General features: G+C 39.0%; 1 protein-coding gene across 3 annotated transcripts; it reads left to right on the top strand.

Moving 5' to 3' along the window:
• Positions 1-1379: 1379 nt before the first annotated feature.
• mlip (muscular LMNA-interacting protein) lies at positions 1380-13229 on the top strand. Of its 3 annotated transcripts, none has more exons than XM_077582988.1 (11): positions 1380-1575; positions 1854-1982; positions 2257-3696; positions 5017-5088; positions 5292-5375; positions 5463-5546; positions 5624-5668; positions 7432-7470; positions 7564-7626; positions 7750-7884; positions 11869-13229. In XM_077582988.1, exons 1-11 carry the CDS (start codon positions 1552-1554, stop codon positions 12073-12075), a joined length of 2322 nt encoding a protein of 773 aa, XP_077439114.1. In that variant the 5' UTR covers positions 1380-1551; the 3' UTR covers positions 12076-13229. The 3 variants fall into 3 exon arrangements, with proteins under 3 accessions (XP_077439114.1, XP_077439112.1, XP_077439113.1); XM_077582986.1 differs by having other exon boundaries at positions 7342-7470; XM_077582987.1 differs by lacking the exon at positions 5017-5088 and having other exon boundaries at positions 7342-7470.
• Positions 13230-14216: the final 987 nt, after the last annotated feature.

Raw genomic sequence — 14216 nt, 5'->3', positions numbered from 1 at the left:
ATGAAATATGTAAAACCAAATTAAACCAATTTGTCATAGCTTGCCAACGTAAAATAAAATAAAAATGTGCAGACGTTTATTGGATAATACAATACCAATGTTAAACACTCCTCTGATTGAATCATTACTATGATTTCCACTATTGATTAACACTTTTTGACAGATCAATGAGTGTACAACATGCATTTGTAATCATCCTCTGTCGAGTCTCTTTGATGTATTAGGAGTTTTCTATATCAGATCTATTTGTTATAATTTATGAAGCACTTTTAGGTTCACATTACTGTCTTAATGTAAATGAAGGCAACGTTGTTGAACAATCAAGAACTGTTGTACAATAAAATATTAAAAAAAATAACTTTTTTTTTTAAATTAACTTTAGAATTGCACATATGGAAACAAATTTGCCATTTTCATTTGCCATGGCTCCTCAGTTTACAGTGACGTTCCATTCCTATTGTGGTGACGTAGCCCAAATTTGGAATTGCAGAAAACATTTTTCTTTGCCAAAATACATGTACAGTATAAGTATGCCGGTATGCATGAAACCATATGGTATTGTTAGGCTGCAGCACAATTATTATTTTTTGTGTCACTTAAGTCTTTTTATGATGGGCCCGTCATCAAAACCGTCTTATACAGTAAACTCACGTTAATAGATATTGATCGTGGCCTGCTGTGAATAGTGAAAAATAAACCTAGGTGGGAGGAATCTACCATTACCACTTTTGTATGACCCATTGCTTTTCTGAGTGCTCTTGTTTCCTGATATTGTGAAATGGAATCTGAAACACGGAACACATTTGCGATTGTCTCCAGCAGATTAAATGGAATGAACTTTAACCTTTTACAGATGGTCATAAAAAATCTTGAGTACCAATAATAAACTGTGGGCTGTTTGCGAACAAGTGTTTACTTGACAACTTTTGTAAACAGATTTTGAATTTGATTTAGGGGACTTGAATGTTGGCTTCTACCATTCATACACTGTAGATCACTTTGTTGTTGAGGTGCCATTTGGGGTGCCCCCTTCACTCTGACTTTTCTCCTTTCCTGTATGGGGACAGTTTATGCAAACATGTTTAGACTATGGAGTTGCCAGGACTGATAATAGAGCAGCAGTTATAGTAGTCAAAGGACAAATCATCACATTTTGAAATCAAAATAATCCTCACAAATCAAATTCCAACGAACCAAGCCAATACTTTTCAATGAGCGGAGAGCTTCTTTTCACTGAGTTGACCGCCACTTTGACTTGTGAAGTATGCTCAGAAATTTAGAGTAAGGTAGCTTAACACTGTACTTCCTGTTTGTGCTCTTATTTTTAAACCTATTCGTACCACTTCTGGTGCGCTACCTAGATGACGCTAACACGAAGACAGCAGCGGTAATCGTAGGAGGCTTTCCCATCATGCTTTGTTGCGACTCCAAATAACAGTTGTGACTGTTATGCCTCTTCAATGTATTATTTTTTGTACAAATAGGGTATAAGTAGTATTATTGTTTTTAATCGTGTATTAATTTGATCTTTTATTATTAAATTATTGTGACATGGCGACACCCTTAGTAACAAAGGTAGGCAGTCCGTGCTATATGGCAAATAGTAAATCTATTGGTATAATGTTTGTATGATGATGAGTTACGGATACACAATTTATGGATGCTTTTGGCGGGCTGGAGCAGCGGCCTGAACAGTTTATATTTCAGGCTGCCCTAACCCCGTGTCAGCATGACGTGTGGGTACATGTGAATTATGTGTGTGGGACATGTGGTTAGCTGCCACTGAGCGCAGGGGACTCGCTCAAGTTCACCTCAGGCTTCTCTCAGTTTCTCTTTGCCTTTTCTCCTGTCAGAAGGTGGCTGGCTCCTATGAGAAGATAAGCGGCAAGACCATGACGGATGGGAAGATTTTAAAAGCCGAGATAATCTTTATCAAGAATTCACCGGAGAGAGGAGCAGGAAACGAAACAAAGACAAATGAGGTAAGGGAGCTTGCTCAACAGAAGGCTGTTATAAAGATTTGAATGTATATCCATTTAAAATGTGCACAGCTATAAGAAAAGCTAAATAAAATGCCAACATTTGAAGTTATAAGACACCATGTCTTTTTTTTGTTTTAGGTCTCAACATGTCATAGTACTTTCGATAGTAATGAGATGTAAATGAAGTTAATGCTTGAACCAACTTTGACCAAATTTAAAGTAAAAATTTGTTCTCAGCTCAAATTAAGAAAATGCCACTCCACTCTTTTGTCAGCCACAGTCTCCATTGGCCCAAGTGAGCCGCTCCCAAGCCTTCACGTCATCGGGTGGCCAGTTTGAAAATACACCCAAACACAGCGCCGCTGCCTCCATGGAGACAACTACTAATAAACACCGGGGCCTTTCCCAGCAGTGGGGTCACGATTCCTCTGGACGTTTCGAGGTTAGCTCGGGTTTCTCTAACGATAAGCCCCCCGGGTTGGATCGCACGACGAGCCCCACATTCTCGGCGCACGTGTTCCCAACGCCGGCTTCATCCAGAGAGTCCATCCTCTCCGAGAATTGGGACAGAGACAAGTACTGGCCTGCCATGCCGCTTCCCTCTCTTGCTTCTCCCACTTCTCTCAGCCGTACTGTTTCCCCCTGCTCCTCGGTACGCTCCGGCGTCTTCTCCCCTGCTGTGGTTCAGATCAGAAAGCACGCTCTTGCTCCAGGCTCCAGTCTGGTTCACATCCCTCAATCCTGTTTCTCATCCTGCGACAGTTTGGCTTCTTCTATTTGTCCGCAGTCCCCTCCTCTTCGACACCGGCTTCCCCTCACCAGGCTCTCCCTCCTCACAGCCATCCTAAGGAAAGGCCGCCTGCCCGTTCTGTCTGCTTCTCTCCGGAGGCCCTACACCCCCTGCTGGCCTGTTAACCCTGTGACCCTTTCTTTCTGCAACGCATGCTCAGCAGCTTCCAGCGTGGCCTCCATTCCCCTGGAGTTTTCCTCTCCATTCTCATCATCGACATCCTTAGATAGTCAAACTTTTACTCACAGGGAGCCTATTAGGGCTATTACAGCCCCCCTGCCTGAGCTGCCTAATGAGCACAGTAGGCCTCACACTGCACTTAAAAGGCGCTCAGGGGAGATTCGCGTGCCAAAGTGGGAGCAGGTAATCTCGCCGCCGCAGTTGGAGAGCATCGTGCTGCCAAGCGATCCGCCACGGTTATGCTCAAATCTCAAACCTGTTCCACTGCGGCACTCCTATGTGTTCAAGCGTCCTGAGCTGAAGCCCAGTTTTGTTCACACGGACCTCAGCAGCAAACCAGCCACTTCTCCAGTGGAGAAAAGTCGACAGGCAAATTCTTCTCTGTCGAAACTTCGTTGGCTTTCTGAGCAACTGAGATCCCCTTCACCTTGCACCAGCTTCTCTTCTCCATCACATTCCCGCTCAGCCAGCGCCGCCACGTCACCTCTCCCTCCTCTCACCGCGGGGAGGTGCAAATCACCGCAAGGCTTCCCCAAAGCACCCAAACTGACGCCGTCACGCAACACGCCCGTCACGTTTTCCGGGTGGCCCTCGCCCATCAGCTCTCCCACGCCAACGCCCTCTCCCGCCACGCTATTTCGAGACCTCACGCCGTCCCCGTCCTACTCCCTGCGCTCCACGCCCTCCCCGAGGCCGGGGAGTGGAATATCAGATTGCAGTGACAGAGAGGGTAAAAAAAGAAAGGTAGCCACGTGCACCACTTGAACATGCTCAAGGATACATGCTGTTCTTTGAATTGACTTTCGCTCACTTGATACGCAGACATGCACTCACCAGTCAAAACAATGGCTACAGTGGCTAGTCTACATAGATCAACACAGACAAAATTCTGCATAAGATTTGCCGATCAGAGATGTATTGCTGGAGAATGCTGACAAATCCTTTTGAAGACGAGAGAAAAGCATTCAAACTCACTGTACATTATGATGATTTTGTCATACTATTCCTTTGCATGTCCCCCCTGTTTAATCAATTATAGCTGTGTTAACGATTCATGGGGGTGTGGCAGGGCTGGACATATTTCCAGGAAAATAAATACAATTTGATCTAAATAGTAAATAGAGAAGACTTATATAGCACTTTATCAACACCAAAGCTTTTTTAAAAAGCCCAACATTCAATTGTTTGAAAACAACAGGCGAATTGCTGTTGCATTGTTCTTACTGCGGAATAGTTGTTCTGTTAAATTTCAAATGGCTTAACCTCAAGTAGAAACTCGCATATCAATGGTTGAAAATGGGTTGTTTATTTCTTACTTTGTTGCTGTAAATTACAGGTAAATAGTCCTCGAGGCAAACATCCTGAATGCTTGAAGGGTTAGCCGAAATGCTACTTGGAGACCATAGATTAGCTCTAGCAATTGGCTTGTCGATAACACCGAGGCCTATACAGCAGCCATCTTGGGTGTCTTTGTCTCCAATAAATTCATTTTAACTTGTTTAATTCTTTAACGATTTTGGTTTGTTACAAACAGCAGACATGCAGCTATATGACACAAGACACGTGTCATTTTATATTCTGTTCAATACAGCAGTGAATGCCCACCAATTCCCATTAATTAGAGGGTACACATGTTTATTTTTTACTTCCTCTCTTGAAAAGATCCACCCCGAATTGAGTTGCACAAGTTGTAAATTGCATTAATAGCAAGTAAAGTGGACATGATTTTTCCATCACAAAAACCTCCCATTTGACCAGAACCGTGTAGCCAGCCTTTTTTTTTTTTAATCCACTCTATGTTGGGTGTTCATTAAGAGCCAATTATCATTCTGTCCTCATCTTGTGATTTCCACTAGCATTCTCACCTGATGGCAGTCAATAGAATAATTATTAAGCACCAGTCACACTTCAACATTTGGCCAAATGACTGAAAGATTTATTTTTATTGGTATACTGGAGCAAATCCAGGTAAAGGTGATGAATGTCATATGTAATCCAATGTAATTCAATAGATCTTTGGAATTAATTTGAATTCATGCGTGTTTTTCCCACTCTCTACCGAAGCCTCACAAGATTAAGTCAAGCTACAAATCACTTGCTGCAATCCCTACAAACACACTTCTGTTGGATCAGCAGGTACTTTCACGCACCTCATTAAGCTGTTGACTGTTCTGCCAATAAGAAGCGGTGTACTTATACATCCAAGCCCCACAGGAGATACTTATCCGCTAAATAAATTGCATGTATGCAAATTGCGCAGGAGTGACGTGGGAGTCTAATGTATAATCACTCACAGATGATTACAGTCTGTAGGCATCCACTGAGCTTCATATTCACAGGTAATAGACGAGCAGGTGGAGAGTGAGAACATCTTGAAAAGAGGCATCACTAATGAAAGGGCTGATCAAGACACCCATGCTGAGGTATCTGATCACCCATCACTGAACATTTGTGTGGTAGATGTCATATAATGATGGGCTGTAAGATCAATCCTTTTGTGTGTTTATCAGATGCGCTCACCTGCTCAGCTCCGGCAGCAGTCCGAGGAACTGTATGCGGCCATTGATGAGATATTGGCAAATTCTAATCCAACAGTGGGTTCAGTCCAATCATTTGATCGGTAGTTTGGTGCAACTTTGTTAATGATGGATGTTTTTTGTCTCCATTTTAGAGCAAAATGGCAACCAAGATATCGATGGCCGACGTCAGTTTGCGGGTACAGTGAGTTCCCCTTTTCCTTTTCATACTTTCCGCTATGTCTTATCACATTAATCACTGCATCATCATTGACCCAATTGCACAAAATGATTTTGAACTCAAAAGTATGTAGATTATAATCTTGACAGTAATCTGATGACACATTAGAATGCAAATGGACAACATCAAACTTATCAGCATCATTTCAGGAGACAGAATGACAATTTTCATTTCAACATGCCAGAAGCAAAAAGCAATGGATGTTAGTGTAGCAGCATCTTTATCTAAAGCAGATAAAAGCTGGAGGAGCAAAAAGCAGGTCATTGGTTTTGGCTTCAGATAGACAGTAGCAGCTTGTCAACATAGTAACATTAATTTACTCTTCTAAATGTAGACTGATTGTCATGTGATATGCCGAATAAGGACCCAAACGCAGACACATATAAAGGGAGAGAAAAGATAAAGATAAAGTCTTTATATACAAAAATACAAAGTAACAGCAGAAAAAAGGACTGAATTCAGGTAACTTTGAAGAAAACGCTTGACAGAAAAACTTTGACTAATAAATATTGAGCAGGCTGGATGCAAAAAAAACAAAGAGCAGAGCATGCATGGAAGAAATTTCAACATGCTGAGAGAAAACCTCGGCTAAGGAACCTCAACATACTAACAAAAGTGTCATTTCGTAACTCTAGCTAGGGCAATGCACAATTCTATATGACAGAATAAAGGCGTTTATGATAAAATAAGAGTGATTAAACAAACTAAGAGTGACTTATATAGGCACAGAATAATCTTAGCAACTGAACACAACATCATATTATTATCATAAGGGACATAGTAACTGCATATGAACAACAGAGTGACTAATACATCATCATCACCAAACACGTCAAAAGGCACATAGTAACTGACAACATCAACATCAACATCATAACACACTGACCGAACATAAAACAGTCATAAGACTGATTGATTGGACAAAGTCATTTTCCAAATGTGCTTGTTAATTAATAAAAACATATTAATTAATTACTTAAATTAATTAATTATATTAGTTAATTAATTACTTTAACCAACCAACTAACTAACTAACTAACTAACTAACTAACTAACTAACTAAATAACTAACTAACTAACCGCTGGCATCATGCCAAAACCTCATAAGTCACAATTTGGTAAATTTAGTATTTTTTGTATATATTTTATATTGGTCAGTCCATATGTGTGGGTGTTATTTTTACAAACGGTTGAACAAACATGCTGTTTTGGGGGTCTCCTGAAAAGTGACCAAGGTTTCAGCCCGATTCCAACGTCATTTTGTATAAAATAGATACAACTGAAATTCTCAACTGGAAAATGAAACGCGGGATAAAACGGAAAACTCATTGGACTGAGGAAATGTTTCCTAATGAAATAATGAGATAAAAGTGAATTTGAACTGTGTAATCATCAGTATGATGATTGAAGTCATTTGTTCATTATTGATCAAAAAGGAGAAACCTTCTTGTAGTTATGTGTGCACACTTTGAATATGTGCATCTATCCTCCACACATCTAAGATCACTCCGCAGACGTTCAACTGGGAAATGATCAAAGAAACTCTGTTAAGTCCTCTCTAATTACCTGTTGCTCACTAATTGCAAAAACATTCAGCTTTTTGTCTTTTCTTTGTATCTTTTTCACTTCCAGTCACTTTTTATAAATAAGTGGTCAATACATGGACAAGTATTTCCAGTTCTACAGCAGAGGACAATTATTATATCTTTGTTGTGTTTCCAGGACAACTCTGCCAAATCCCTGGGACGTGAAACCAAATATGTAAGTGCAACTGCAGTTTTGAACCTTATTCAGAAAGAATAATAAGAGTGTTCTGTCTCTGCAATTATTTTTTCTGTCACATTATGTCATCAGGCATATATAAGCAGCATAAATCCGTCTGCAAGTGTTGAAAGAAGGCTGAAGGACTCAAAAAAGGTACCAGGCATTCAAGGGTTACTATGTCTTATCATTTGTACTCCCCCTTTGAAAATGAAATTGCAGAATAATTAATTATAAATGAAATCTTATGTCTCTTATCGTGCCTGCTGAATTGTTCAGATGAAGCCTGGGGTTATTCGCCCGATGATGACCATTCCAAGATTGTCAGAGAAAGACGGAGAAGAATATCAACAAGGCCCCTTCAGAGAAACAGATGCCCAACGCTGCTTAAAAGGCAACTCTAATTCACGCAAGGTAGATATACGCAAGTTCTTAATGGAGACAAATGAATGCAAATTTTGTTTCATTTGTGACAAAGTTAACAATTTAAAGTTAAACCATTTAATATTTAGCAGTTTCATGATTAACAAAAGTGACATATATTCAAGATGTGGCCTGTTCCAGGGTGGGAAGTAATAAAGCACAAAAACCCTCATTCGTTGCTGTATATAAGTCGATTTTTCAGGTATCTAAACCTGAGTAGTGTATTTATTTTTGACAATTTTGTACTTTCACTCCCTACATCTGAAAACAAACATCTCTACGATTTACTACTCCTTACTTTAATAATAGCCTACCCGCCTCCCGGATATTGACACAACATAAATAGAGAAATACTAAGTAAGGGTTGAGTCTTGGTTGATTGAGACCTTAGGGTCTTATATGGCAGAAATAAAACAAATAAAAATGGCAGAAAGTAGTGACATGGAAGACCTGGGACATTAACAACAAGAGTAGCTGCGTTAGTTGAAACAGTTTTACCATTCGTCGTTGCATAAGTATCTGTACTTATATTGAAGTACAGCGTGTGAGTACTTTTGCTACCTTTGATCTGTTCTCCTCTGGAAGAAATGTGAAGGAGAGTGAAAATATATGCATGATTTCTCATGCAGTGTGACAGTTATTAAGTTCAAGCGCCCGAGACTAAGCTTTATGTTGAACCATAATCTGAATGGTTTTAATTGACTGAATACATGAATGTAAAATGATCCATCTATATGTTTACAACAATAATTACCATCAACAGATGGAGAAAAGTTGACTGCAACACCAGTTGATCCCATAATCTTTTCTCATAATCATACTTACGCCATAAAGTACTGTATTACTTTAATACTGATAGATTTGCTTTTCCAGAGTTGAGAAATTAAACAGCAAGATGGCTTCAGCCTGTACCAAACTCAGGAATAAAATGATGAATCGTGGCCGTGTTCATCTTTGCCCTTTAAGACAGATGTTTGCAAGATTTGCATAAGAACTACATACAGTACTTCATCCTGCATTGACTATGATGTAAATAAACTTTTTAAATTATATGGATGGTTGGAGAAAGTTTTTCCAATTTACATGAACTTTAAATTACATTTGAAAGGGTATCTATTATCAAATAGTACAGTTTCAGCTTGAATGCTGTCACACAGCATCACAGTAATGTAAAAATAAATGAACCACTGCCTCTCTTGACATTTAAAGTCACTTCACAAAACACAAATGATTACTTAATCCTCTGAGCGACATTAAGATAACATATCAACATCTACAAGTCTGGGGTTGTTAAAAAAAAAAACATAAATGTGATAAAAACATGTCAAAGGTTCTAAATTTCCTTTTGCATCAGCTATGCTAGAAATGATTCCTCAAGGTGCCCAAACTGTTATCATGACAAAACCTTTATAACTTTTACAGGCAATGTTTTAGCAAAGCATGTTCCCAAAATGAGAAATACTAGACCTTTGAGAAAGAAAATGTGGCAAAAAGAAACATAGGGATATATATATATATATATATATATATATATATATAAAGCACATTATACACTCTTCGCCAGTCAAAAGAGTTCATTATGACCGCGTCTACTTTACCGTTTGTACGACAAATTTTCCCTTGACTTCGCTGTTGCCTGTAATTTCGTTTAATCTGCTTTACTTGAAGTCGCGTTACACACAATGATTCACTGTATTCTTTGCCATAATGAAATTTCATCCAGAGTGGTGAACACCCGAATAAAGTAAGTTTAATATAAATCAGTGTAAGATGATACAAGAAAAGTTGGAAGAAGCCAATAAGGGAGAAAAAAAATCAAAAGCTGCACCCAATGTAAAACTATGAACACAAAATGCTTACCAAGGGGCAAAAATACAAACAGAAAGCGCACACAAAAAAAAAACACAGAAGTGAATGTTAAACAAAAAGGTAAACTCATAGACAAAGTACTTACAAAAATTCAAGATTTAGGCGAGGTACAACACAAGGTCAAGGCGAAGTGCAGAACAAAACAAGCCTGACAGGAGGGACATAACAGTGTGAAGGGATTAAAAAAATAAATCACACCACGTACCATCACAACAGTAACAAGTCGACTACTGAGTGCATCAAATTACCTCCAGCCAATGATGGCCAAGCGGGGCGTGTCATCACGCATCATTTGAATGGGGTGTGGCTCTTGACCTTCACCTAACCCCCGAAACAGCCTCACCAAACCTTTGGGGTTCGTTTGAACCCAGGCTAAGAACCACTGTCATACAGTATGTTTTTATTCCCATATTAGTGATCAATAATTTAAACTAATATCCATAATATAAGTGTTTGGTTTTGGGGGGGAGATAAATAATGACTAATGCTTATTGACCAGATCCTCTTTTGAAGAAAGACTCTTCAATAAGAGTTTGTGTTGCCCCTTTTTACTGTGTAAGCTGCATTCCTTAGTGTGAAACTGTTTTGCATTTCAAAAGGACATGCCTTATATTGCTATGCCGGTATGTCATTTAGTTGCAAATTAGACACTCAGGTGGTGCAGCTGAAAACAGGTCTTTTACGTAACATTGAGAAAAACTGAATGTTATTGGAATCACATATCGCTTATGTCGAGTGGAATCCTTACATCTTCAAAAACACTACCTTTCAGGTGATCAAAAAACTGCATGTTGCTTGAGTTACCAAACACTGCATCGTTTAATTAAGTTAGTATTACACCTTGTATTGCTAACATGCACTGTTGTGCACCAACATCAACACAATGCTATCCCAAAATCATGTTCAACTGCTAACTTGATTAGTTAAATTTTTGCTAAATGTTGAGGACACGTTGCCACCACTGCTTGCGCCAGCCTCCAAACAGCTCCAAAAGTCTTTAATTCCTCTCAAAAGCAAACCACTGTGGTTACATCATTTTCCCAAACTCTCTTCATGCTGCATTTGAGGAAGATGGGAAGTCAGATATATCCCACTTGGAATCTCCCAGTTCCGAGCTCAAACTGTTCAAAGCAAATGTAAACAACAAAGATGGCTGATTCCAGTCAGTCGAAATCACATTGGGTTACACAAAGTTACTTTTCTCGAATAACTAAATAAATATATAAATATGTTTATAATCGTATCAATTACGCTTTGCCAGCTGCGGTGTTTGTCTCTACAGGGTTCACCATTGTCGAGTGACATCAGACTACTATAAACTGGTCCCTTTTTTTTTCCCGACTTTGCAACTCGGATTTCTGAGATCAAAGAGCCGTTCCTGTGCATACTTGCCGGTATGAAGTCGGAAAAGGCCGCCTTCCCACCTTCCTCGAATGCAGCATTAGAGCTATGAGTGATGCAACAAATGAAATGATGTGCTGGTTAAAGTGTCATAATCAGAAATGAATCTGTACGCAAACTTTCCTTTGTGGCTAACCAGTTCCTTCTGCACTGAAACATTACAGCTATCCACGTGTAACCAAACAGGCATACTCAAATGTGGTAAACTTAACAATTTGTAATCATTATTTTCTATGAATAAAGGAATAAATAAAATAAAATAATTAAATAAAAAAACTGATTTAATCTTGAGGTGAAAAAAATGGTGCACATCTCCCGCAAAATGTGAATTAATGGATTTGTTGGCAATTTACTGGTTAATAGTGTGTAGAAATAACAGGTAGTGTCGATATGAAAATAAATTCAATAGTTTCTGCTTGATTCTGCAAACTAATGAAACACAACCTCTCACTCTGTGCTTTTGTTTCTGAGCTGATTTTACAATTCAACCCTGGAAGAAACTAATCAAAAATCTGGTGAACAAGGAAGTCATTTCAGGCAATTTAACAGTGGGTCAAACCACTTTAAATGTCAAGTCCAAATAGGAAGTGCCTTCATTTAAAGACTCCAGGGACCGGAATCTGATTGATGAGACATTCATCCTCCCCACAGTCACTTCAATCACTGACCCTAATTGCACAGCATTTGTGTCCTTTTCCATTTCAGGTGGAAAGTGCGGGCCTTGAATACACGGGAGGAAATGGTCACACAAGTAGAAAAAGTCAAACTCTGCAAGGAGAGAGGACATCTGAAGGAAGAAGTCCATTTGCCGTGTGTGAATTGCACATCATTGAGCCCGAAGGCCAGATTAGTCATTTTGAGGAAGATGCCTCCAGCTCGCTCTGCTCTGAAGCTTGTGAAACTCACATTTAAGTCAAGAACATCAAACAATGAAACATTCATAACATGAATTTGAATAGACAAGAAAATATTTCCACCGACTCTGAGCCGAGTTGTGTCCTTGTAACCTGTTTTGTGCTAACGAACATTCATATTGTTTGAAAGAAATTTCTTGAACGGTGTGGCAGTGGCTTGGCATGGTTCGTCAGCGACGAAGGGGAATGCAAGCAATGGGTCATAAATCACCTACTTTACATTTGCACCTAACAAAAGTAGTGAAATATCTCTCACTTGATGAGTGCAAGATTATCTATGGCTAAATCATTTATATGTTGACTTCCTCCACAAGTGTCAGCAGTAACTAATTATTACACTTCGTAATGTCACAACAAAGCTAGACTTCTGCTGTTGCATGCTGACTGACTTGAATGCCTCTTAGGCTATAAAGAAAACTTTTTTTTTTTTTGGTAACTTGATGTCGCTCTTTAAATAATAAAGACAATTTAGGTTCAGAAACATGTGGTAGAACTGCTAAAGTGAATTACTAACCAGTTTTTTACCGAGCAGACTTTGGTTGTAGCTTAGTGGAGTTTTGTATAGATGAATGTTTTTCGTGGCATTGGTCTGAGTGACCAGGTTTTCATGGTTAAAAACTGAGACACTACAATTTCGCTGAAAACCAAATATAGCCTACAATAAATGCTTACCAAGTTTAATAGCTCGTCAATCTGGTTACTGGTATTGTGTTATTACTTTAGCTAATGCTAAATGCTATCTTGGTTGACAGTTCAACAGCGCTAAGCAAGTAATAGACAACCTTTTTTGCAAGTCATGTCAAATATTTTCTTTACAATAATTTGATCCATGTCCCCCCACTGCCATGTTTGGTTTCTGTTTTTGGTTGTGTGTCTCCCTTGGTCTTGTTGAGTGTAATCCTGCCCTTCCTCGTGTCAACCAATCCGTGCCCTCAGCCACTTGTGTCTTGTCCAGGTGTCGCTCATTGGCTCGTCAGTTGGCTTGTATTTAGTTCCCTGGTTTTGGGCGGTCTTTGTTGGATCATTGTCGCTGTCACCTCTGGTGTTTTGATGTTACTTTGATTTTTGGTCTTTTCAGATCTTTGTTGGTTTTGTTCACCCAGTACACGTTAGTGTTTTTTGTTAAATAAATCGTTTTCAGTATAACATGCATCCCTGCCGTGGTTCTCCTGCTTCCCTGCATTTGGGTCCTCCACTCCGCAACCGTGACACCCACTAGTCTAAACACACAGCAGTCTGATTAATATTCTGTTTGTGGATTATGATTCACACCTCAGGGGGCGATTTTGTCCAGTACTGTCACTTGTTGTCAACTGAAAATGACATCATAGTGCCTAAGGGCTCAGATTGCGACCATCACATGACTAAACCCAGAAAACGCAGTACACACCATATTGACTCACTAGCTTCAAGACAAGATTAATCAATATTTAATTCTACACAATCAAAAATAATTGTCATTTCACCAATCTGTTATTATGCCCATCTACACTGTGTGTAACTCCTGCATATCTGCCACTAAATTCTGTAGAGGAGAAATGTCATTGTTGAAGCACCTGCAGCAACTTGGTGAAGTTGGCCAATTTTTAATTATTGCTGTTTTAATGCAAGTTACAACATCAGTATACCAGTGACTTCAAATAGGCAATCTTGTAAATAGCCAAAGGCATTCCCTGAGGTTAGCATGGTTGTAATTGGAAATAAAATAATAATAAAATAAAAGCGTGAAGCATTTTAACTGCTAAGAATGTCAGTTGTATGTGAACTTTTTTTTTTAAAACTCAATTTAGTTAATTTGTTGTGATACCAATATAGCCTGCAGCTGTATTGCAATGTAGTGCTAATATTTGATTTATATGTTTTGTTGTTCAGATCATACAGCGTATATGTAGAATTTTAATGTTTGCTAGATTAAAATACAGTATATGACTATAACCACCAGTGTAAAATTACAACTTTAAAAGAGAATACTGTATGTGAATGTATTCATTAAGGAAAATCACATGTAAATATTTATGTGATTAAAGTGTTCAGTGAAATACACTGAGAACAAAAATGGGAGTGAATGTGGTGCTCACAGCGCATCACTTCTTGTGCTGGACCGTCCAATAACATCATTGTAGTTAGACATCCACTCTG

The sequence above is a fragment of the Vanacampus margaritifer genome, chromosome 12, assembly GCF_051991255.1.
Source record: "Vanacampus margaritifer isolate UIUO_Vmar chromosome 12, RoL_Vmar_1.0, whole genome shotgun sequence".
Taxonomy (NCBI): domain Eukaryota; kingdom Metazoa; phylum Chordata; class Actinopteri; order Syngnathiformes; family Syngnathidae; genus Vanacampus; species Vanacampus margaritifer.
This window is presented reverse-complemented; position numbering and strand designations above follow the sequence as displayed.

Bases quoted from the DNA above. Each gene is read 5' to 3' on its own strand.
- mlip (XM_077582986.1), top strand. From the start codon at position 1,552: ATGGCGACACCCTTAGTAACAAAG. The intron at 7,471-7,563 runs GTAAGTGCAACT...TTATGTCATCAG, and splicing joins TGGGACGTGAAACCAAATAT to GCATATATAAGCAGCATAAA. The intron at 7,885-11,868 runs GTAGATATACGC...TTTCCATTTCAG, and splicing joins GCAACTCTAATTCACGCAAG to GTGGAAAGTGCGGGCCTTGA.